General features: G+C 45.5%; 1 protein-coding gene across 1 annotated transcript in view; it reads left to right on the top strand.

Annotated features, from left to right (window-relative positions):
- The window catches only part of LOC310860265 (neurobeachin-like), a gene marked incomplete at its 5' end in the record, with an annotated part of 223,075 nt that overhangs the window by 191,041 nt on the left and 5,366 nt on the right, over positions 1–26,668 (top strand). Inside the window, 16 exon segments of the mRNA XM_083767079.1 lie at positions 3,471–3,535; positions 5,439–5,547; positions 6,171–6,337; positions 14,343–14,467; positions 14,631–14,780; positions 15,131–15,163; positions 16,744–16,880; positions 17,373–17,490; positions 18,644–18,746; positions 19,405–19,520; positions 20,576–20,688; positions 20,947–21,087; positions 22,920–22,964; positions 22,966–23,034; positions 25,543–25,695; positions 26,054–26,218. Coding sequence (XP_083623205.1) covers positions 3,471–3,535; positions 5,439–5,547; positions 6,171–6,337; positions 14,343–14,467; positions 14,631–14,780; positions 15,131–15,163; positions 16,744–16,880; positions 17,373–17,490; positions 18,644–18,746; positions 19,405–19,520; positions 20,576–20,688; positions 20,947–21,087; positions 22,920–22,964; positions 22,966–23,034; positions 25,543–25,695; positions 26,054–26,218 — 1,809 coding nt within the window.

The raw sequence follows: 26,668 nt of genomic DNA, 5'->3' as shown, positions 1-26,668 counted from the left end.
ACATACCTACCTACCTACCAACCTACACATACCTTCCTCTACATACCTACCTATACCTACACATACCTTCCTCTACCTACCTACCTACCTACCTACCAACCTACACATACCTTCCTCTACCTACCTACCTACCTACACATACCTACCTACCTACCAACCTACACATACCTTCCTCTACCTACCTACACATACCTACCTACCTACCAACCTACACATACCTTCCTCTACATACCTACCTATACCTACACATACCTACCTACCTACCTACCTACACATACCTACCTACCTACCTATACCTACACATACCTACCTACCTACCTACACATACCTACCTACCTACCAACCTACACATACCTTCCTCTACCTACCTACACATACCTTCCTCTACCTACCTACCTACCTACACATACCTACCTACCTACCTACCTACACATACCTTCCTCTACCTACCTACACATACCTACCTACCTACCTACCAACCTACACATACCTTCCTCTACCTACCTACACATACCTACCTACCTACCTACCAACCAACCTACACATACCTTCCTCTACATACCTACCTATACCTACACATACCTACCTACCTACCTACCTACACATACCTACCTACCTACCTACCTACCTACCTACCAACCTACACATACCTTCCTCTACCTACCTACACATACCTACCTACCTACCAACCTACACATACCTTCCTCTACCTACCTACCTACCTACCTACCTACACATACCTTCCTCTACCTACCTACCTACCTACACATACCTACCTACCTATACCTACACAATACACATACCTACCTACCTACCTACCAACCTACACATTCAAAATCATACCCATGTGAAGTGAGCGGTGCCTTGACGATGATGATTGATGATGTATAGACGCACATGTTCTCACATGACGGTAACCACGCTGCTACCGACTAATGACACCCAGACACACACAGTCACATGTTGGAGCACCGCTCAGAAATCATTATTGCATGGTTGCTTGTTTCATAGCCTATACCGGTAAATATGTTTTGCCCCTATATTACTTGTCACTACGTGTGGCGTTTAAGTTATGGCGTTAATATACGAAAGTACACAAAAAGAAGACATGGATATATGAGGTTTCTGCCCGACAGCAACGATAGAATGCATGCCGACGGACCAACCGTACTTTGGAACACGGAACCGTCGGGGCTAATGCCTCGGCACCGATACAGTACAGTATGTACCTACTGTATCTGCAGTACTTGTACCAGTACCTGTCTAAGTACACACTACTAGTATACTTACTCTACTGTAGCTACCGACCCACACCTACCATATAGGCCATTCTTCTATGTCTCTACTCTCCTTCTCATCCAGTACTACACATCTACTGCTCTCAAATCTATTTCTCCGTTGTCTTCAAAGGACTTAATGAGTCATCCTTTATTATTTGTATAATGTTTCATTCTGTGCCATTGTTGAAGTCATTATGTTGCATTATCATTATTTGTCATAAGTTATTATATTCAGTTTGACTGACAGGTCAAAGTGACCTCACGGAGGTGTCGGTTACACAGACAGATGCCTAGAGGCATGCGGCCATCAAGGATGACTTATACAGCCAGCGCATTGCGGATGTAATCGATATAACATCATTATTTAATACCCCGCTTGCATCTTGCCATAGATAGCCACAAACCGTGTAAAAGTAATACCGTTATGTTTTTTCTCACTTTTTGGCAGTTTTTGCTAATAGTTTTGCAAAAAAAAACGAAAAAAATAAGAAAAGAGCAGCCAACTTCTGTTCAAAAGCCAACTGACGATACTCAAAGTAATGGTTTGTTGAGTCCTTTGGCTAAATCAATGAGTTATTAACAGAATATTACTTACATTTTGATCTCTGCCGTCCTCGCCACAGGGAAGACGACGGAGTCCTTATATATCATCAGTTTTTTTGTCTCCCATTGACTATCCCTCTCTCTCTCCTCGTGGAAGAAAGTGCACTTTCCATTTCTGACTTCTTGACCAACTCGTTTCCAACTTCAATCCATCTACACTACACTCACCGGTCTGCCGTTTAATTTCCCTCTTCTTCTTGTTCACATCTTTTCCTTCTAATATCCTTCTTCTCTGGTCCACCCCGCTGTCTCCACCCCGGCCTCTCAGATGTGCTGGGATGCTTTCATCTCTGCCTCTCCACACACCGTCCTCTCCTCTCATCATCACATCAGCCCTCCCTCCCCTCCACTGCAGGGCAGGGCGTATAGTATTACCCGTGGCTCCGGCCTCGTCTGCCATTAGGGACCCACGGGAGTGAAAACTTATCCTAGATATTGATCCTCCAGTTGGGGGGAAGGTAACCGGAGAAGCTCCCCGGTGCCCTCCACTACCATCAGGACCAGTGGTTGCTAATGGAGCGCTTTTAGTCTTAGAGCTTTCAACATTTCCCTTTGCCTTTTAGAAACCTTCAGCTGCTAGTTTTAGAAGTCAAGGCACTTACATGTATACTTGTATAGACGGACGGACGCACGCACGCACGCACGCACGCACGCACGCACGCACGCACGCACGCACGCACGCACGCACGCACGCACGCACGCACGCACACACACACACACACACACACACACACACACACACACACACACACACACACAGTAAGCATACAGTGGGTGTGTTTTCATCGACATTTAGAAAGCTCCTAATGCATTCGTCTGTACTAACGTCCTGCTATTTGATGTGAGGATTATGAAAGCTCAGTGCGTGGCCTTGTGGTTAGTGTGTCTGCCCTGAGAGTTGGAGTATGGGGTTTGATCCCCGGCCGGGTCGTACCAAACACTATAACAATGGGACCCAATTCCTCTCTGTTGGCACTTAGCATCAAGGGTTCTATTGAGAGTATACGTCCCTGCGACAAACTAACGTTACGTCATGTCCAGAGGGTTTTACTTGTACATCATGTCCAGGGTGTGTACTTGTACAGTTGTACATCATGTCCAGAGGGTTGTACGTGTACATCAAGCTGCCTCACGCTACAGAAACAGGAGGATAGGCTCTTGCCCTATTGGGCCTCATGGCTCGGCAAGGTTTAGGCCTACTATTATGAAAGTTTTGACGGTGAACTATTATGCTCGCTTAAGGTCGAATTATACTTGTCTGAACTGAGCAGTGCAAGCTGTGTGTGTGTGTGTGTGTGTGTGTGTGTGTGGTCTTTAGGTCACCCAGGTATTGCCGCACTCAAGCGGACATACATACATACCGACACACATAGCTGTGCATTGGAGAGGTCAGGCACCGCTCAAAAAGGGTGTGTTGTTTTACAGTAACTCTGTGGCTGTATTAAATATCGTCTCTGTCGGGTGGAAACCTCATCTGTCCCCAACGATATGAGGGTCTGTATACTGTACCTCAGTGTGATCCTGAGGTTTGGATATGGCTTGAACGGATAAAGGAATGAATGAATAAATTCCTCTCTTCGTTTTCAGGAGTGGCAGAACTCCATTCAGAAGAACGCCGGCCTGGCCTTTATCGAGCTCATCAACGAGGGGAGGTAATGATCACTGACCACACACACACGCACACACACACACACACACACACACATTGATCTGTAACCACTTAGACCCTATAGTACCGTTAGTTGACCGGAGTCTCCCAGGGCATTCTCATTTAGACCCGAGGCCGATTCTTAAAAATGCCCTTTAAATCCTAACTGTTTTCTGACAAACACTTTTGACAGAATTGTCAATGTTCACTAAAGACATTATTTCTCACCCTCTGAGAGTAACGTGAAATGATACAGATGCTGCCCTGGATTGAAAGGTATAAAGAGTAGTCAAGACATACAGTATAGGTTGCAACAGGTCTAAATGGTCTATAGGTATATAGTATGGTATATAGTAATATATATATATATATATATATATATACATAGTATATAGTAATGGTATATAGTATCTCACGCTACACCAAATCCCTTTTCCGAACATACCTGCATGTCGCTGATCTACAGCCTCACAATGCGAGCTTGTAGATGGGCTATTTTTGCCGATATGTTCTACCCTGGTTTCCATGCAGTCTGATTCGCTGCGTTCTGTGAATCTGTTTGTCACTCCTTCACTCCCTCTGGCCAGCCTCCTGTTTGACTCGTATTTCATCAACATTGCTGATACATCATCAGCCAGCGGCACTCTGTCCATGCTTTTCTCACTGTTGAAAAAGATTTAGTGCCAGTTCAAGACTCGAGAGTAAAACCTACGTTAAAAAGTAAACACTAGTTTGATTTAGTAGTCCACTATGTCAGATTTAGTAGTACAAAATAACTGCCGACTGCGTGGGGTGAGTTTAGTGAATGATAAGGGGGCGTTGCAGGACAACAGTAGTAGCTGTGTGGGGTGAGTTTAGTGAATGATGAGGGGACGTTGCAGAACAACAGCAGTAGCTGTGTGGGGTGAGTTTAGTGAATGATAAGGGGACGTTGCAGGACAACAGCAGTAGCTGTGTGGGGTGAGTTTAGTGAATGATAAGGGGACGTTGCAGGACAACAGCAGTAGCTGTGTGGGGTGAGTTTAGTGGATGATAAGGGGACGTTGCAGGACAACAGCAGTAGCTGTGTGGGGTGAGTTTAGTGAATGATAAGGGGACGTTGCAGGATAACAGCAGTAGCTGTGTGGGGTGAGTTTAGTGAATGATAAGGGGACGTTGCAGGACAACAGCAGTAGCTGTGTGGGGTGAGTTTAGTGAATGATAAGGGGACGTTGCAGGACAACAGCAGTAGCTGTGTGGGGTGAGTTTAGTGAATGATGAGGGGACGTTGCAGGACAACAGCAGTAGCTGTGTGGGGTGAGTTTAGTGAATGATAAGGGGACGTTGCAGGACAACAGCAGTAGCTGTGTGGGGTGAGTTTAGTGAATGATAAGGGGACGTTGCAGGACAACAGCAGTAGCTGTGTGGGGTGAGTTTAGTGAATGATGAGGGGACGTTGCAGGACAACAGCAGTAGCTTTGTGGGGTGAGTTTAGTGAATGATAAGGGGACGTTGCAGGACAACAGCAGTAGCTGTGTGGGGTGAGTTTAGTGAATGATGAGGGGACATTGCAGGAGATAATTCTGCTGTACACAATTAATTATGCATGTGTATAGACCTAAATAGATATCTTCTGGCAAGCAATGCAAAATGGCAAGCAATGCAAAATACAAGAATAATGATTCAACTTTTTATATATATATATATTGTTTTACTATAAACTAAACCACTGCCACCTAAAATATATATTTCATCCCATTTACAGATGCATTGTCATCATTTAGTGCAGCCTATTTCAATACATTGTTAGTGTTGCCAAATTATTTGGGGGCCCACTTGCACTATCCTGATTCAGTGTGCAAGATGCAATTTTGGATTATTAAGTGTGTGTGTGTGTGTGTGTGTGTGTGTGTGTGTGTGTGTTGCAGACTCCTGTGCCACGCTATGAAGGACCACATAGTGCGTGTTGCTAACGAGGCAGAGTTCATCCTCAACAGACAGAGAGCCGAGGACGTTCACAAACACGCTGAGTTTGAGGTACTGCAACCCGACAACAACAGAGATCATCATATCACTCTGTTGTTCTGTCTCTCTCTTCGTGTGTGTGTGTGTGTGTGTGTGTGTGTGTGTGTGTGTGTGTGTGTGTGTGTGTGCGTGCGTGCGTGTGCGTGTGCACGTGCGTGTGTGCGTGCGCACACACTTCAGATCAGTCAATAAACCAGAGTCGATAACACTCAGTGGAAAGTAGTTTGTGTATTGTCTCTGTCGGGTGGAAACCTCATTATGTCCAAAAACGTACCTACTTACTTTTCAGGATTCAATGTAGCAGACCCACAAGTTCAAATCAAGCTTGTGGATCTGCTACTTTTGATGCTTTTGTGTGGTGCTGTAGTATTATCAAGTAGAGTTAATTTGCGAAAAAACTAACAAACAAGAAATGATCACATTGTGATATTTGTCAGGTGAAAGAAGCGCTGTCTCCGTTGTGTTCTCCCTGTGTGTCACAATCTCGCGTTTCGCGGCCGTTTTTACTGGTCTAGGTCGTGACTGGTCGCGTACATCATCACATCTAGATGTTAGTAAAGTTTCACCTGACAAAAAAAACGATAAGAGGTTTCTGCCTGACAGCAAATGTCCTCATGCGCACTCTCTCTCTCCAGTCTAACTGTGCTCAGTATGCGTCTGACCGACGGGAGGAGGAGAAGATGTGTGACCACCTCATCAGTGCTGCCAAGCACAGAGACCACGTGACAGCCAACCAGTTGAAACAGAAGATCCTCAACATCCTGACCAATAAGCACGGAGCATGGGGGACGATGTCACAGAGGTGAGAGAAATCTGTGTGACACAGAATAATATAATGGCATATACTCAAAGTCGCTTTACAAAACAAACTTCATAAAGTAAAACGATAGTTACGTATGTAACTACGGTTCTATGAGTCCTGAATGACCGCCAGAGGCGGTGCTTTAAGCACTGAATACGTCCCTTCGCGCATGCGCAGTCGAGTATTTTATACCAACAATGTCGGTTGACCCCGTGATGACCCGGAGTCGTCTATAACTTCCGGCAGTCATCCGGGGCTCAGTCCCTACAGAATCTTCTCGCGAGAACACGAGGATTCTGAGTGACAAGAGTGCCTCTGGCGGTCATTCAGGACTCATAGAACCGTAGTTACATACGTAACTATCGTTCTATTTCGCCTGCTGACCGCCAGAGGCGGTGCTTTAAGCACTGAATGACTTATACCAGCCAAGTCACGAGGAATCCTGATTACAGACCTCAAAGGGTAGAACCGGAGGATTCGGGGAAGAGGGCCACGTCCACTGGGTGGGGAGTGGCAACATTCACCCTGTAGTACCTTGAGAAAGTGCCTGCCGAAGCCCATGAGGCGGCGGCACAAATGTCCTCCAAGGGCACCCCTCTCATGGCAGCCCATGATGTGGAAATGCTCCTTGTAGAGTGGCACCGTACCCCTGATGGTACGGGGAGGTTACTTGCCTCATAGGCGTGGCTGATTGTGTCTACAATCCAGTGGGACAGGCGCTGCTTGGAGGGAGCGCCGCCTTTGTTCACACCACTATGGCAAAAGAACAGCTGCTCTGCTCGCCTGATGCGTGCAGTAGCTTCAATGTAGGCTCTCAGGGCCCGGACTGGGCACAACAGCTCCAGTTTGTCTGTCAGCTCCCCAGGTGGGGGGTTGAATCGAGCCAGCCTGATAGGCCGGTTGAGGTGAGCCTGCGACAGCACCTTCGGGAGGAATGCTATGTTTGGCCACAGCGTGACCCCCGAGCCGTCTGCGTTCCACCTCAGACATGATTCGCTGACTGACAGAGCGTGCAGTTCACTGACACGCTTTGCCGATGTAATGGCCAGGAGAAGGGCTGTCTTGCATGACACCCACTTCAGCTCTGCCTGTGCCAAGGGTTCGAAGGTAGGCCCGCACAGGGCGTCCAGTACCCGGTTAAGGTCCCATGAGTATGAGAATGTGTGCTATAGAGCGGAGCGCACCACTTGCCGCTCCAGCACATTGCCGTGTTCGGCCCAGTAGACTGGCATAAACTTCATAACCCTGTTGGGTCCCATCAGATTCAAGACATGTCGACACCCGTCTGTCTTGCGTCACGAGGAAGTATGTAGATCGGACTTCCCTTAGTGTGACTGAGGATATACAGCCTCTGTTGCGCCCTTGGGCAGGAGGACACATCACTCCTGGTCTGATAGTAGGGCTCTCGTCATGTTACTGATAATGGCCATTTTGACCCGCCGGATATGGGGGGCTGGCGTCAGAAGGCACTGCACAGCCCGGAAAGTCACAGTCACAGTCAGGTCCCTGCGTGGGACGCCAGGGAACACGCTGGCCTCTAGTGTGGGCCGGCGGTGATACGCGAGCTCCGAGGGCAGTCAAGATGATTTCATCAATGTTGGAGCTCGGCCCTTTGGGAGGCGGGATGTGTCGTAGGCCTGCAAGCTGCAGCCTGGTCTTCCCCCCCTGGATGGTTCGCTCCGGCAATTCTCGCCCGGCTGAACCACCTAGTGCTCCTGGCTCCTCAGGGAGACTACGGAGAGTTGGCCTAGGCTCATCAGTCAAGCTTGACTGTGAAAACCCGACTTGGCGACGGGCTAGAGATACGATGGACATCAGCCGCCCACGCTCTGAGGACATGACGCCAATGCCTCCAGTGACACACCAAAGGTGACTGAGCCAGTATTAACGTTGCCACTATTAAGTGTGAACGGGAGGCCCCAGTGAGCAGGTTGTCTGTGCTCCTGCACTGGGGTCGAGGTCACCTAGCGTTCTGCCGCCGGGCCTCGTTGGGGAACACAATGAGGGATGCAATGACAGGCTTGGTGGCTGGCATGTAACCCAGGCCAGCCCTTATCGCCTTGTGCGTTCAAATCTATTAAAGTGTCACGTCGCAACGGGTTGTCTCAGGACACTTTTCCCAATCAGGGCAGGGCTGCCAGGATTTCACCATCGGTATAGAGATGGGAGAGGGCCCTGATCGTTCGCCCGGCAGGCCTGTAGCTGTCTCAGGTACAGGCGTGGGGGACGGCGAAGACAGCAAGAAGAAGGCGCTTGGAGGAGCCGACTGCCTGCTTTAGTATGCGTTCCACGGCTATGCGCATGAGCTGAGAAGTGGGAGGCCGGCTCTGATGCCTGGGAGGCACCGCCTTCTGCATCTTCCTCATAGTCATGGAAGTGCGTAGCTTAAGCTGTCGGGGAGAGCACATCAACCTCGAGTCAGTTGTGGCATCGGAGAGGTAGGCGCCTCGGCACCCTCCGAGGTGCCTAGGTGTTATCTGAAGTGAGCATGGCCCTCATGCGGGCCAACTCTGCAGGTAGCTGAGCCCTCTCGGATCTGCTGTAGTCAGCGGTCAGACCTTTTCCTCCTGGCACACGGGGCAGGACCAAGGTCGGCTCACGGCTGAAGGAGAGCTTCACACGAGGTACAAAAGTGGGAGCTCTCCATTGTGGTGGCACCGGTTACTCTGGACCGGCCGGTGCACACAAGTCCCAACTAGCCCAGGGCGCGGACGCTACTGGTTGCTAGGTGTTGGCCATATGCTTGAGGGAGCGCATACGCTGTCTGTACCAGCAGAGGCTTTCGAGGTACGAAAGTGGGTGCTCTCCGTTGTGGTGGCACCGGTTCCTTTGGACCGGCCGGTGCACACCAGTCCCAACTAGCCCAGGGCGCGGACGCTACTGGTTTGCTAGGTGTTGGCCATATGCTGCAGGGAGGGGGCGCGTACGCTGCCTGTGCCAGCAGAGGCTTTAACTTAGATCGGCATATAATGACTTAATCGAAAAACTGAATGCTGCTATACCTGCCGCAGCATGTGAATATGCATTTACGTTTATGCAAATGCTCATTGCAGCACTTTGAGATTCAACCAGATGTAAAGTGCATCATAGAAACAGCACACAAACGTTGCTGTTAGATAGACTTTGCGACCTGCATGGTCGCGGTGGGGGAGGGGAGCTTTACGCTACCTGTACCCCCGGCGGAGGCTTACTTATAATTTATGATAATAAAGTAGCCTTCAGTCAAGGTTTGGACGCTGCTATGTAGCAGCTGTAGTGTTTCCTATGTGACCGTTTATCACGGCACTATGACGCTTATCCAAACTCCAGTGCATTATTATTTATGTTTGCTAGTCCAGAGCGAAACAAAAGACACTTCCAATACACTAGTCACGTGTGCACTACTACGCATTCATGCTGGGAGGAGGGAGCGCTACCGCTGCCTACCCCAGCCAGGTTCGGTTAAATAAACCGACACAAGCTAGTTTTGGAGAAAAGGCTACAACCGATAGCTCCACCGATAGGGGCCACCTGCTGAAGGAAGGGAGCGCGTACGCTGCCTGTATCAGCTGCAGCTAATGAACATAACAAGCTATACACCAATAGCTGTTAATAAATGCTTGAGCTAACAAACGATTAGTAGTAAGTAACATCAAGCTGGCCGTATGCTGGAGGAGCGGAGCGCATACGCTGCCTGCCCTGTACCAGCTGGGCCAACAAACAGTAAGGCAAGCTATATACAGATAGCTTTTTATCTTCAATAGTATAATAAGCGCTTGGGCTACAACTACAGGTAGCAGCGCCAGTTAGAGAGCTATGCTGGAGACCAGCTAGGCTACTAAAAAACAAGACAAGCTATAGCCTGTTCATACACAGCTTTAACTTTAAGCTACTGGTAGCAGCTGTGAGCTACGCTGTCAGCAGCGCCAGATACTCTGTGCTGGGGACCAGCTGGGCTAATAGGACCTACAGGTACCCAGGGGCACTAATCCGACCTGTGGGAACAAACCAGGTTGCACCCACTGTATATGCAAAAAACTGTTAATGGAGCTTTGAGCTCCAGACATACTGGTAGCAGCTTCAGCTAGGCCCACTACTGGGGGCCAGCTGGGTTAACAACCAGACAGGCTATGTACACCAGTAGCTGTTAGTACTATTTTGCTACAAACTATACTGGTAGCAACATCAATACCCTGGGAGGACGCAGGAAGCTGCTCCTGTACCGGGCTGATAATAACAACAACAATACAGCTATTCGCAAAAGCAGTTAAGCTTGAATGCTGCCAATATCGGTATATGGCTTTGGCCAGCAAGGCTCTTGCCATCACCAGCAGGGGCTAAACAAAGCTTAAAAAGTAGCGTGTTTAACAAACGAAGGTAATATGACAGTGTTCTTATCCTTCGGCAAGTCTTATAGTCGCTTATAATAAGCGCTAGCGTTCACAGTCGAACAGACCTCGTATGCAGAGCAGGGAGGCGGCGCCAACGCAGCCTTTACCCACACACAGGAGGTTATGCCATGATAAGTATATGATATCATATGAACGTCTGTTTAGCGGGGATAGCGCCGCTTTAAACGATAACGTACCTTCTGTCCGGGGAGGGTTTTGTTAGCCTTCATTACCGGGGAGAGAGATTGGACGCACCTGCGTCCACGTGACATGGGTTGTCACCGAGTGCCTCCCTCAGATGTTGGGGGCCAAGGCACCCAGGGCAGAGGTCATGCCCATCCTCTGGCCGCAGAGGAGCCTGGCAGGAGGTGCACAGGTGGTGGCGGGGTTCGTCCATTGGAAACCCACAGATGTAGCCCAGAGCGCGGACGCTAGTGGTCGCTAGGGGTGGAGCCGTAAACTGGTAGGAAGGGAGCGCGGACGCTGCCTGTGCCAGTAGAAGCTACTGTAGCTGCTAAAGGCCGCTTAGCTGGAGGGAGGGGGCGCGCACGCCGCCTATGCCAGGTAAGGGGTGCTCTAGCAGAGACCAGTATATATGATATATATATAATGATATAGTTATATATATATAATTTCAGAAAAACCAACCTATAAAGTGGCAATGGCTCTGTGCCGAAATTAAAGTACACTATTTGAGAACAAGTGACTAAATCAGTCAAGCCAATTCATATAACCGGGGTTACTGACGTAACCTCGCGGTGGTGCTATATAGCTGGCCAGTGCCAGCAAAGACTCATTCAGAGAGGCAGAGTAATATAGCAGTAAATAAGTACACTTATAAGTAGTATAAGTATAGGTAGTATAAGTATAAGTAGTAAGCAAATAATAATAGCGTCGACTCACGTGCTGGGAGCGGGTAGCGCTAACGCTTGCCGTCACCAGCACTGCGGCGCAGCCTTCGTGGGAAAACAAGACAGCGTAAGCTGTCAAAGAGAACGAGCTATCCGTTCAACTTTGACGGGTGTTAAACGGGACGCTCAGGTCGCCGTTTGTAGCACGCGGCGGTGCTATATAGCTGGCCAGTGCCAGCAAAGACTCGCTCAGAGAGGCAGAGTAATATAGCAGTAGATAAGTACACTTATAAGTATAAGTAGTATAAGTATAAGTAGTATAGGTAAGTAGTAAACAAATAATACTAGCGTCGACTCACGTGCTGGGAGCGGGTAGTGCTAACGCTTGCCGTCACCAGCACTGCGGCGCAGCCTTCGTGGGAAAACAAGACAGCGTAAGCTGTCAAAGAGAACGAGCTATCCGTTCAACTTTGACGGGTGCTAAAACGGGACGCTCAGGTCGCCGTTTGTAGCACGCAACCGTGTGTGTTGCAGGGAAGCAGCGCGCACGCAGCCTATGCGAACAGGGGTTGTCTGCTTACCTTGTTCCCACGGGGAAAGAAGACGATGTGAAGCCCAGCTCCACTCGAAAACGATACAATAATAGTAGTATTAAGTCGCAGTCCCTGGAGGGCGAACGCACGCGTCACAGCTCCGACCAACAATGGTCGCGGGACTACCGGCGACTTAGTAGTAGCAAAGCAATAGTTCTGTTATCGTGCAGTTTAATTCTGCTGTAGAACTCTGTGCTATGTACAACTTGCGCAAAGCGAGAAGAAATTAGGGACTGAGCCCCGGATGACTGCCGGAAGTTATAGACGACTCCGGGTCATCACGGGGTCAACCGACATTGTTGGTATAAAATACTCGACTGCGCATGCGCGAAGGGACGTATTCAGTGCTTAAAGCACCGCCTCTGGCGGTCAGCAGGGACGAAATAGAACTAGTTCACACAAAGAAAGAAAATTATAGAAATAAAATGGGGTTTAGAATGGGAGTGTGTGTGTTTTTTTTAAACGTGGTGAGGGTGGGGGCAGTTTTCATGTGAGCTGGGACTGAGTTCCGTAGGGAGGGGTCAGCCACTGAGAAGGCCCTGTCAGGTTCGTTGCTTTGTTTTGGGGATGTGACAGCATCTTTTTTTATATATAACTTAACACCACTGCATGAAGCTCAAAATACAATTCATAATCTCCCCAACACAGGCTTTCTGTATTAGCTCATCAGCAGCAGATTTTTTATTTATTTATTTTTTCAAAGTCTGCTTGACATCTAAAGGATAGGCACAATAAGCCATTGGCTTCAGCCTAAACCTTTTTGGTCTCTACAAAAATTGTAAAAAAATATATATATGATGAAATGTAATGTTCATTCTATGACTAAAATAAAACTAAACTGAACTGGATTTGGGTGCTTGTGTGTGGAGGAATCTGGGTTGGAACCCGGGTAAAAACATGAAAGTTACACTTTGCATCTTTTAAGTCAGAATCCCATTCCTTGATAATGTTTGGTTGATAAAGAAAGGAAAAAAAACCTTTTGAAGTTGATGTCAGCCGTGTGGAAATCACAGACTTCAAGACGTTTTGTCAATCCGAGACTGACTGTCTGTCATCCTCTGGGGCATTTTAATGCTTCTGTTTACATTCTGCTCGTGGTAGATAGTGAGTTCGCTGCAGGAGGTGTGCTAGAAGTTCACACCGTTCTCCTCGCACAAAAAAACAGTCCTGTGGGGAGAAAGTTAAAGGCAAGGCACCACCAACGGTGAACATAACGAGCTGTGTTGAATGCATATCATGACCAGAATCCCACGGCTCATGTTAGCTTCCTAGACGATCCTCAAGAGCATCATTAGATAGACTTACACTAAGTGACCATACTATTTTGCAATATTTTCTAAAACATTTTTTAAACAACATTAATTTCCCTCATTAGAGAAAAATTATATAATCATACAAATATTTTTCTCTCTCCCTCCCCCCCCCCCCCCCCCATGCACACATATTATATAAATCTTTAAATAAATAACAATTTAGATCTACAATAGTAGATATAGTATGTATCCATACAATCCAAAACAAAACCAAAAAAAGAGAAAAGGCTTCCTTTGAAATGTAATGGTAGCCTGTAGCTTTGTCAGATATTGGATGGAGCCCGCGCACCACGGGTATAAGAAAGACTTCATCGGGTCATGAGCCTGTAGCTTTGTAGCAGCCAGTGTGAACGCAGAAAAAACGGAATGCACAAAACGGCTATAAAGGTCATCGACAAGAAATAATAATGATCCCATAGAGAGCCTGTATGAGCAGTCAGTCATGAAACATGCAACACACATCACTTCTCTAATATGAACCTCTGCCATCAGTTAGTTAGTTAGAAGACTCCGGGTGCAACAGTGCACATCAAACCGCTCGAAGCTATTGCTAGTACCAACCTAGAACAACCCTCCCTAATGCTGAGTCATAGTGCAATGAATATACTACTGCTCTAGCACTTATAGGACTTTTGCTCTTTAATTCTTACATTTTCTTTTTAGCTGTTGTGTTGTCAATCTTACAGTATATGTACAGTCAAATTATTTAAGTTTACGGTGCGTACAGTATGTGTGAAATCAGCTGTTTAGTATCAAACACTTCTCATGTTTTTGTGTAGTTTTAGATAAATGTATATGAATATATGAACACCTTACATCAGCACCGTACACTCACTAACCTTCTCTTTGATCAGTTTTGTTCCTTTCTCTGGCTTTAGCCAATTACACGATTTCTGGCGTCTGGACTACTGGGAGGATGACCTCAGGAGGAGGCGGAGATTTGTGCGGAACGCCTTTGGCTCCACCCATGCAGACGTGTCACTCAAAGCCCTGGAGGACTATGGTCAGTTCGCCTATCCCATCATGCAACAGTGGCAGAACATTATTGTTGTATGTAGTACTAGTACATGCTGTCAGAAGATGCTCACTGGCTTTCTTTTCTGTGTGCACACACACACACACACACACACACACACACACACACACACACACACACACACACACAGGTCCCGAGGAAGAGGAGGAGGGTGTTAAGTCAAAGAAGACCTTCCGCAGCCAATCGGTGGTCAGTCAAAACCCAGAGGCGGAGCTAATGTTGGAGGGGGACGATGATGCAGTCAGCCTTCTGCAGGAGAAAGAGATAGACAACCTCGCTGGTGAGACATTCACACGCACGCACGCACGCACACGCACACACACACACACACACACACACACACACACACACACACAATAGGTCAAAACCTTTTATGGTCTGTATGTGTGTGAGAAGGTATTCTTGACATGTTTTGTTTTGTTTTTAATGAGGATGAAAGGCCAGACTCGTATACTGTATGTGTGCCCCCCCCACACGCACACGCACACGCACACGCACATGCACATGCACATGCACATGCACATGCACATGCACATGCACATGCACATGCACATGCACATGCACATGCACATGCACACGTTCACGTACACGCACACACCACAATTAACTGTCTATCACTCTCATTTCTAGTACGTTTCCGTCCACGACTTTTTACTTCCAGAGGCAAGTTGCTCACTTTGTAAAAAAGGTTTGCAGAATCACTAACATAAAACAATGTTTGAAAATAAATCGTTAATTACCTGCTAAAATATGCTTTTCACTGATTCTGATGCTATCCTAATGTTGTCCTGATTTCCCTGAATCACATTTAACTGATCTGAAACAAATCCAAAACAAACTTCTCATGTACTAATCTAGAGCTTCTCCCACATCATAGGAAGCTTTTTCTTTGAATACTTTATTAGTCAGAAATGAGTGGCAGCAGACCTGCAGTTTTCTGGGAGTTTGTCCCAGATAGGTGGTGTATGAAAACAAAATGCTGCTTTCTTTGTTTGTTTTAGGGACAGAAAGCAGATCTTTCTCAGATGACCTGAAAGATCTCGATGGTTCAACATATCAGACAAGATCAGAAATGCATTTTGGCCCTAGATTAGATAGCAGTAGATAACACACAGCTCAGGCATTAAGTCTCTTTATTAGGGAGTCTTGACTCTGAGGAAGATGCAGTAGCATCCAATTACAACGTGTTTGTACACTCAGCACCTTAATTCAGAGGCTTATTGTCCCGAGCTGCTCCACAGTGTCATTTTCATCAGGGTAGCTCAAGATAACGCCATGAAAGTTTGCTTACCTAAACGATCTGAACATTGCCAACGACAACAGCAGCAGCAGCAGCAGCATTGTGGTACGCAGTTCTTCGTCAGGTTATCTCAGGAAATGGATACAACCTGATGATGGCCTGTGTACCAAAATGGTGTTCCGGCTTACCGATATTTTTATGTGCTTTGTTATTTATTTTTTTATAAAAAAAATTACTGTATGTGCCTGAATTATTATAGTTCTGAATTTCATTGGTTTTTCAGTTGTTTGATTTCAGTTTAGTTAGGTTTTCTATTACAGCACAGGTATAGTTTTGTTTGTATTCTATTATACACTTTTTTCCAGAATGGTCTAGTGTTAGATACTGTATTGTACGTACGTTTTAGTTTTAGTTTGAGGTTTTGGTTTGCAGTTGATTGCCTTGAGTTATATAATTGGGTGTGGGTAGCGTGAAAGAACGCATTACATCAGATATGCAATTCTATTTAGTTTTAGTTTTACATTGTTCCTTTTTGTTTAGTTACTATAATAACTCTGGTACCTTCTCAATACAACAAAGAAATGTTATACCTTACTTACAATAATTAAGTGTCTTACTTAACACTATAGTTTCTGATGATTATTGTCTATTGTACTAAGTATTAAGTAGATGTTGGCTCCTGGTGTAAAGCATTGGAAAAGATCAAAATCGAAAACATAATCAATAAAATAATCATATAAACGTATCGTATCAGATAATAATAATAATCTCTAATGAAATAATGGACACATATCAGATCTATTTCCATAGATCGTGCAGCCTTAACCACTTAAACCATCTAATCTTAATAAAACTCACCTGAGTAACATTGGACCATATCAAATCGCTCGTAGGTGGTCTATTTTTTGCAGAATGTTCCCCCCAGGAGAGAGATGCTGGGGTTGAAGTGGTTAATCATGATTGCAGATTCATGATAGTGATTGGCTGTCCTGTGCTCCTATAGGCCCAGTGGTGCTGAGCACTCCGGCCCAGCTGGTAGCTCCTGTGGTGGTGGCCAGAGGGACCCTGTCCATCACCACCACAGAGATCTACTTTGAGGTGGATGAAGAAGACCCTGCATTTAAGAAGATCAACGCCAAGGTACGCCAAGGACAGAGAACACTCACTCTGAAAGTTTAGAGTCCAGTCCATCCGGCTGGCACAGGAATAAAGTTCTGGTACAGGGGTAAAGTTCTGGTACAGGGGTAAAGTTCTGGTACAGGGGTAAAGTTCTGGTGCAGGGGTAAAGTTCTGGTACAGGGGTAAAGTTCTGGTACAGGGGTAAAGTTCTGGTACAGGGGTAAAGTTCTGGTACAGGGGTAAAGTTCTGGTACAGGGGTAAAGTTCTGGTACAGGGGTAAATTTATGTCCTGCTCCCGGCCAGACTGGGTGTTTGAATCCTCCACAGTGCCTCCGGTGGAGATCTTTGTGGCCACATTAGCAATTTCTAGGGCTTGTTCAATGGTGAATGATGAACTGAGAAGAATAGCATGTTCCTCCTCATTGTCGGCTCCCCACCAGTGCAAGGAGGGATTGGGGAAATTGTTTGGCGTTGAGCTGACGTACTGTGCTACGTGTGATTTGTTTGAACAGGTTCTGGCGTACTCTGAGGGTCTTCATGGAAAGTGGATGTTCAGCGAGATCAGAGCCGTGTTCTCCAGAAGATACCTCCTGCAGAACACCGGCTTGGAGGTCTTCATGGCCAATAGGAGTAAGACTGCAGTAATATATACTGTACATATACACCAACAGACAGGGTGTGTCAGTAGTATACTGTACATACAGTACACAGACGGGGTGTGTCAGTAGTATACTGTACATAATACACCAACAGAGTGTGTCAGCATGTAAACAAAAATATGACTGTGTGACTGTTTCACCCGTGTATGGAACTCCATATTCCATATATCATTGTTGTTGGGCTAGAAACCTCTTATCTCCATATTCTAAGTTTTTGTGTTTTTTGTAAATTAACGCCCTACTTGATCACGCTACAGCGTCACACAAAAGCATCTAAAATAGCATATCCACAACCTCGAAACGCGGTGTGAAGCGACATGTTTTGAGTTGTAGATCTGCTACTTTTGCTACTTTTGAATTTGAATCCTGAGAAGTAACAATGTTGGACATATGAGGTTTCCACCCGACAGCAACGATATCATTCTAGGGGAGGTTCTCCTGGGCTTCTGTTAGAGGAAAAATAAATAATAACTCATGAAGATACTGTACTGTTAAGAGTCAGATACAGTACAGTACAGTATCTTCATGAGTTATTATTTATTTTTTAAGATTTGAACTTCTTTAATAATAAATTAAATTAAAAAACATGCATCCTCACACGGCTCCCTGTTGCTTTCCTCTCAGTTGACTGCAGTATAAAATAAAAGTTAAGAAAAAGTTACATTTATAAAATATTAGCAAAAAGTTGCCAATGTTCCTTTCCCCCGGATCAGACCTGGGGTGTTGGCTTGAGTAATAGACAAAAACACAGACAACTTTAACTTTATTATTTTATCATAATATTATTTATTATTATTATTATATAGATATTATATTACTGTTGATAACGGCATGACACAAAACGTCCGCCATGCCCTGGGGGGACATTTCTTTCATCTCAGTAAGGCAATCGTTATATACAGTGATAGAAAGTACCATAAAAACTAAATTAAGACAGAAATCTTACTCCAGGATATTACTCCATAGAATATTTTATTATATTAAAAATAATATGCATTTGAAGATTGATAGGTTCGAATGGATCAAACCCACGTGGTGCTTTTAAAAATAATATTTTTTGGCCAATTATGACAGCTCTAGGCCTTATCCTTATTTTCTCCCCCCTCTCCTCTCTCTCTCTCCAGCGTCTGTGATGTTTAACTTCCCCGACCAGGCCACAGTGAAGAGGGTGGTGTACAGCCTGCCCCGCGTCGGAGTGGGAACCAGCTACGGTCTGCCCCAGGCCAGGTAGGAAGGAACACACTACTGCACTGTTTCGCATACACTGCGTCGGGACCCATTTATGGGTCGCGGACACATAGTTACGGGTCCCCTTTGTTTTTTTGTTTCCTACATTTGGTTTTTCATTTATATTATTTCAAAACATTTTCAAAAAACATTTCATGAATTAAAAACAGAATTCAATGATTTTTGTTTCAGTCATTTCGTGAAGAAATGAAAGAATAATCTGAGGAATTCCATACATTAGAACAAATATTTTAGAAGTAGTAAAAATAGCCGATCAAAAGCTCACAATGTGCTGCGAAGCGACGCATTTTGAGCTTGTAGATCTGTTATTTTCACTAGTTTGTGTCCCGGGCAAACATCTCATTTCTTTTTTGGGTCACGGACTGAGAAGTTTGGGAACCACTGCACTACTGCATCTCCATTGTCACGTCACCCCCAAAAGAATAGATCATAGAATGAAAAGGACTTTTACATGCTCCTAGTACTGATGATTTCTTGTATAGTATTTTACTTTATATTATGTCTTGCTGAATTGAATACACAGGACCACAATAGAAACAAGCCTGCAGGGCATTTTGTGTTGTCCTTTCAGCATTATAACTGTACCTCTGTATTTAATATAGTATAGTTAATAAAGTATTCCATCAATCCCACGCAGGCGGATCTCCCTGGCGACCCCTCGTCAGCTGTTCAAGTCGTCCAACATGACCCAGCGCTGGCAGAGGAGAGAGATCTCCAACTTTGAGTACCTCATGTTCCTCAACACCATCGCAGGTGAGCAGCATCAAAGATGGTTGGTTGATTTTTGAAAGATAGTCCGTCCCAATTGGAGACGAAATGGTACACAGATAATTTCTCAGTGGGCGCCATTTGACGGCAGATCTCACATGTCTACTGGTGCTAGACGCCGGAGAGTGTTAGACGCCGGAAGGTCCACAGTAAATAAGCTTTTCTCCTCATTTGTCACTCTGAAAAAAGCCATTTTAGTGTGAATATTTTGGGAAGATTGTGACGGTTGGGCCCAATATTTCGTTCAGTGACCAACCTGCTTCCCGTCTCCTAAAAATATATATTTTTTACATTTAAAACAAAATTTGATATCTAGGTCGCTGCTTTCTGTCAACAGTCTGTACAAACGAGATAAGCCGATGAAAGCGCGCTCAAACGTGTCGTGTTTGCTTTTTGGAACACTGTGTGTGTGTGTGTGTGTGTGTGTGTGTGTGTGTGTGTGTGTGTGTGTGTGTGTGTGTGTGTGTGTGTGTGTGTGTGTGTGTGTGTGTGTGTGTGTGTGTGCGTTTGCGTGCGTGTTTTATCTGAGAGTCTGTTGTTATCACAGTTTGACGAGCAGAAGCGAGCATCTGACACGACACAAAGTGTCAGCCGGTATTTGCATATACAGTAGTTGAAAACGTGTGTCTACCAGAAGGAATGAATAAACATAGAGAGGACCAGACACAGTCAAATGTAAAATACAGAACCAATCATTTAAAACAGTGGTTTTCAAAGCGGGGACCCCACTTTTTTTTTAAATTTAATCAATTTATATGTTGGCTATCACTTGCCGTGCTGCGAGATTGTGCATCTGTTTACACCATTTTCTTTCATAATTTAGTTTTTTTTAACGCAGAACACCCGTTTTCAGATGGGGGGGGCCAAATAAATCATTAAATCAATTTGGGGATCCTTGGCACGAAAAAGGTTTAAGAACTACTAATTTAAAAGGAGTAGAATGAAATAATAGAAACAAGATTTAAATCCACCTCTCTCTTTCCCTCCCCCCCCCCCCCCCCTCTCTCTCTCTCTCTCTCTCTCTCTCTCTCTCTCTCCAGGGAGGACGTATAATGATTTGAATCAGTACCCCATCTTCCCGTGGGTTCTCACCAATTATGACTCTGAGGAACTAGACCTTACCCTACCTGGCAACTTCAGAGACCTGTCCAAGGTTAGCACACTCACACGCCCACAAAAACATGCACACGCACGCACACACGCACGCACACACACACACACACACACACACACATATTAGCTTTGGCAATGCTGATGTGAATTAATTAAGTATGAATTAATTAAGTATGTATATTGTGTGGCGTGTTAAACAGGTCTCAGTGCTGACATCACCTGGGTTAACCAGACAAGAAGCCTCGTCCGGTCATCTCATATAGCATTTAACGTTAACATTTGTCTGCGTCTCTTCCAGCCAATCGGAGCTCTGAATCCCAAGCGGGCGGCGTTCTACGCAGAGCGCTACGAGACGTGGGATGAAGACGGCACGCCGCCTCACCACTACACGACGTTATACTCCACCGCACACACAACACTGACGTGGATGCTGAGAATAGTGAGTAGGCCTGCTGCACATTGGACATCTAGTATCTACCCATTCAGGCCTGACGTCGAAATTAAAAGAAAATGTTTTCTAAATCATGACAATTTTCGGAAAGGTTTGAGGCGATTTAAAAAAAATAGCAGACCTACAAGCTTGTAGATCTGCTATTTTTCGATAGCTAAATTATAACATAATGTATGTAACCACCAAAATGGGTTATTTGTGTTCACGTTGAACCCATTTAGACCTGAGGACGATTCTATAAATGTCTTCTAAATCATGACAGTTTTCTGACCCTATGGTTCTATGTTAGTGGTTCTCAAACTATTTCATGTCAAGGAGCCCCAGAATTATATGTATTTGGCCGCAGACCCCCCCGTTGTTCCAGGGACTCCCCAGAAGCAAAGATTTGAGTTAAAAACGTTGGCTCTGAAAGTGTTTCAGGATGCAGATCACGATACAGGAAGCATCGTCTCCACCACGGGGTTGTCACAGACACTGAACAGAATTATAGCCACTGCACTGCCTTAGCTCTCTCGGCTTGGGAATTCCTGCAATCTGCAGGCCTCTCACAGCTAATGTATGGACAATACAGAGGCTTCCAAATATGAACACAAGCAGTGTACATTTGTAACCCAGCTGTAAAAACAAACAAAATAAATAAGGTTTCCTTTCAGCTGCTGAGCTCCTGAATCTGTCTTGAGAGATTAGTGAGCAAGTCTCGCATCGCCAGACAACTATTTCACAATCTCCGAATGCTACAGTATATATATATATATATATATATATATATATATATATATATATATATATGTATATATATATATATATATATAGTCTGGAACCACACCTCCCGCTCTCCGAGTAAGGAAGTTGCCATTTACGTTCACGGAAATATATTTTAATTATTTTCTTTCCTTTTCTGCTAAGCAACAAGCTATATATGCTTAGGTGATTTATTTTGATAGTAGGATGCATTTGCGCAACTGTAAAGACGAAATGGAAGTGGGGAGGAGTCTCCACTTCCGCTTTTATCGCTTACTCATGATTGAGCTTCTGTTGCTCCAGACTGTATGACGGAAGCATTTGAAATTTGCGAGAGGCAAGAGGAAACAGTCTGGCAACGCGAGACTAGTAGTGAGCTAGTGACTTGTGTGATTTGTGGGACAGGCCAAAGGAAATGTGGCGCTATCTCAGTAGCAACCAACTGTAATAGCATCCTTAAGACGTTGGTACTTTAGCCATCGTAAGGAATGCGTCTTCCAGACTGTGGTGTGGTCGAATGTACAACCTACTTCCAAAATGGTCACTCATGTCCTCATAATCATCTGGTGCAGCGGTTCCCAAACCTTTGTGGCCATGCACCCCCTGTTACCTCCCGACCTAGCTGATGCACCCCCCCACATGGAAATATAAATTGCATAAGCTATCTAGAGACATATATTTCCTTTTTATCCACATATATGCACATATATGAACCTGAATATGGCATAATATATGCAGCATAGGCTATATGTTGCATTACTTGCCATATATTGGCATAATATAATATATTTCAAATAAAACCATAGCACCACCATTAGACATTTCATGTTGCGCACCCCCTAGAAGGCGCTCGCGCACCACAAGGGGCGCACGCACCACAGTTTGGGAACCACTGATCTGGTGTATTATTAGCTGTAACATCTGAAAAGGATCATTTTTGTCATTTGGATTACACAGTTTTAACATGGCAGTTGTAACACAAGAGTGCTTATACACATTGGCAGAGATGATGAAACATGTGATATGAACTTATGTCCTTAACTAATACTATTTTTTAATTTAATTTCATGTACTTTTAGGAGCCGTTCACCACGTTTTTTCTCAACGCCAATGGGTTTGACCACGCAGGACCGAGCGTTCTCTGGTATCGGCCGGTCATGGAGGAACTGTCAGAGAGACACGGCTGACGTGAAGGTATCCATCTCTCACACACACACACACACACACGCACACGCACACGCACAACGCACACACACGCACGCACACACGCACGACGTGAAGGTATCATCATGGTTCAGACATGTTTTGTAGTGTGTGAAATGTACAAGCTTGTAGTTCGCCTATTTTTGCTATCTTTGTGTGACAAATTAATATAAATAGGGCTTTAGTGTTTAATCAGACTGTAATGATGATTAACAAACATTGTTCTACATTAAAGTGTATAGGAATTTCACAAATAATGCTTTAACAGCGTTTATTCAGGCCTGGGGAGCTGAGTTTGTAGCTGCTCTTAAGTGTGAGCTAAGAAGTTCAAAGGTTATATATAGGATAGCCTCTGAAACCCAGACGAGGGAGGAAAAAAAAGTCTGGGTCCGATTCCACTTCAATGCGGCATACAGTATCGCAAACGTTGATCACTCTCTGCTGATTTCTGATCGTCTGCACCTTTGTTAAATTGACGCACACACGTAGACACACACACTCCTCTCTCTCTCTGTCGCTCTAATTAATTAGTCTCATGTCGTGCAGCCGGTGGATCTTGCCGGGAGCTGCCTATGCCATAGAAAGCAGGCTATATAGAGGACTGCTCAGCAAACCCAGCCCTACACATTACACTTTCATGGTGTCCTATGTCTAACGTCTGTTTGAATTCTACATACAGGATATGTGCAATTATATCTACTAGCCCTTACCCGTTGTGAGATATTTGCCGTGGGGGGTACTGCGCCCGGGTGCGTTTGTAATCGACTAATAAATTCATTAATAATCATTAATGTGTCAAATCGAAAAAACGCCCGTTACGCCCTCTATATTCATATGGTCAATGCCTGTGTGAAAAGTGGGATTGATTGGTGCAGGCAGTAAGGAGTTACGGCAGTCACAGTGACACACAGACAGACACACGGACTAGGGTGGCCAGACGTCCGGTTTCACGCCGGACAGTCCGGTTTTAGACCCACCTGTCCTCCTCCCACCTCAACCTCTGGCCGGACACATAATTGTCCGGTTTTTTTGTGATATACAGTGCTTGTGTCATTTACGTCGTCTGCCTGGGTATTAAAATCTCCGCAGCGCTGCTCAGCTCCGCCTCCGCAGCGAGCCGGCCACACTGTCTTAAAAAGAGAGAGGCTAGTGGAGACGTTAAGAGTGTTGCCATGTCCGCTTAATTATAAGCGACTTTAGGCTTGTTTTATATAATAGGCTACTAAGCCTAGTCAGGCTTCTTTTGGGCTTGTTTTCATAGACATGGTTCCTTGGTTCTCTTCCAAAACTGGGCAACACTGCCAGTGGGATGGTCGGTTTGTTTGTTGTGCTCTCACAATCACTTTAGTATAGTTAATGCAGAGACAAACAAACCAAATATGCCGAAATGAAAAACTACATTTAATGAGCAATGGAGCAAGGAACTCGACATCATAAAGACAGGGAGGCTGTGTGAACATATAGGCTACTGGCATCATTCTATGTCCCACACCGATGACCATAAAACTGTATAAAAAAACCCACAAGAAAGAGATTAAACATGAAACATATCTAAACATGAAATAAAATAAATGTATTCTAAAATGAATGGCCTTTGTGGTACCCTATAATTTAAAAAGGTTAATTTAATTAGCAAATATATGTTGTCTGTGGACATAATGCTGGAGATGATGGTGGTGAAAATCAGGTGCAATAGTAGTAGTAATAATATGAATATATGGGGGGGGGGGGGGGGGGGGGGGGGGGTCTGGGAGGGGGGGGGGGGGGGTCGGGGGAGCGAGCCCCGCAAAAGTGTCCTCCTTTCTGAGGTCTTGCAGGTGGCCACCCTAACACGGACACACACTCAGACATTGTTAGAATTATAGTATGATGATTAAGTACTTACCGGTACTGGTCCTGGACTAGAAATTAAGACTCAAACTTCTCAAACCTTTCCGTAATTCAAAATGATTCCACATTTTACACAGTACGGGTCTTCTTGGACACACTCGGGTGTTACACATAATCATAGACCGACCCGAGTTCCGCCGTAATGTCTGTCAGGTAACGAAGTGACGCGCCGTGAGCTTGTATACCGTATCTGCTATTTTTTAATAGCCAACGCTAAAATGACACAGGTGCTTACCCGGTTTTAATGGGTAAAGGGCCCTATACTACCGGTAGGTTTTATAATGAACATAATGATACAATGATGAAAATCATATCATCAAATACTTTAAAAAAAACATGCTTCTCAATTACGGTATTTTTTTTTTTTAAGATTGTTTTTCTTGGCTTTTTCTGCCTTTATTGATAGGTTGTAAGTAGTCTGACAGGAAATGGGGAGAGAGATGGGGGGGGGAGCCGTCTGGATCGGGAATCGAACCCGCGGCACGCCGTCAGGCTGGCTCAGCAGCCTAGGTGCCCAGACGGTTGAGCTTCTCAATTATCATTATGAATGTATAAGATGCTGTCTAGTTGCAGCTAAGCGTGTGTGCTGGTTGTTGTTGCGTGGAACAGGAGCTGATCCCAGAGTTCTACTACCTGCCAGAAATGTTCGTCAACAGTAACGAGTATGAGCTGGGGGTGCGCGAGGACGCGGTGCCTGTCTGCGACGTGGAGCTGCCTGCCTGGGCCAAGAAACCTGAGGACTTTGTTCGCATCAACCGCATGGTGAGACTGCTAGCTACTATAGCATCAACCGCATGGTGAGACTGCTAGCTACTATAGCATCAACCGCATGGTGAGACTGCTAGCTACTATAGCATCAACCGCATGGTGAGACTGCTAGCTACTATAGCATCAACCGCATGGTGAGACTGCTAGCTACTAGAGAGAACACTCTACATCAACCGCATGGTGAGACTGCTAGCTACTAGAGAGAACACTCTACATCAACCGCATGGTGAGACTGCTAGCTACTAGAGAGAACAGTCTAGTCCACCTGGTTCCCAAACACTGGGTCGTGACACGTTTGTGGGTCACAGACACATCTTTTTATGCGTTCATATCATAACCTCTTTCCCGCCAGGCGCTAGAGAGTGAGTTTGTCTCATGCCAGCTCCACCAGTGGATTGACCTGATCTTTGGCTACAAGCAGCGCGGGCCGGAGGCGGTGCGAGGCCTCAACGTCTTCAACTTCCTGTCGTACGAGGGAGCCGTCACCCTGGACAACCTGGAGGGAGCGCCGCGGGAGGTCTGTCAACTCGTCTTGTTATTACACGGCTTGGTTGAATGCTTGATTCTGATTGGTCAATCGCCAAATTCAGCGGTGTGTTACTTCTGGATATAGACAGCGGTCTATAATAGACCGCTGTCTAATCAAAGCCTCAGAGCACCTGCTGCGCCTAGCTTGATTTACTGCTGTTTCCAACATGACAGCCATGTAAACACACACACAGTGTCATTTACAGCCAAACATTGCTCTCAAAAATGTTTTTGAAAACATTTGAGCGAGAAATAGACGACGCAGTATCCGAAAATGGATGGATGTGTCTGTATCGGCAGATACTCAAAATCAAATGATCGGAATTTCTTCTGTGTGTGCGTGTGTGTGTGTGCGTGTGTGTGTGTGTGTGTGTGTGTGTGTGTGTGTGTGCATGTGTGCGTGTGCGTGTGCGTGTGCGTGTGCGTGTGTGTGTGTGTG

This window comes from Protomyctophum parallelum, assembly GCF_964188405.1.
Source record: "Protomyctophum parallelum genome assembly, chromosome: 1".
NCBI lineage: Eukaryota > Metazoa > Chordata > Actinopteri > Myctophiformes > Myctophidae > Protomyctophum > Protomyctophum parallelum.
This window is presented reverse-complemented; position numbering and strand designations above follow the sequence as displayed.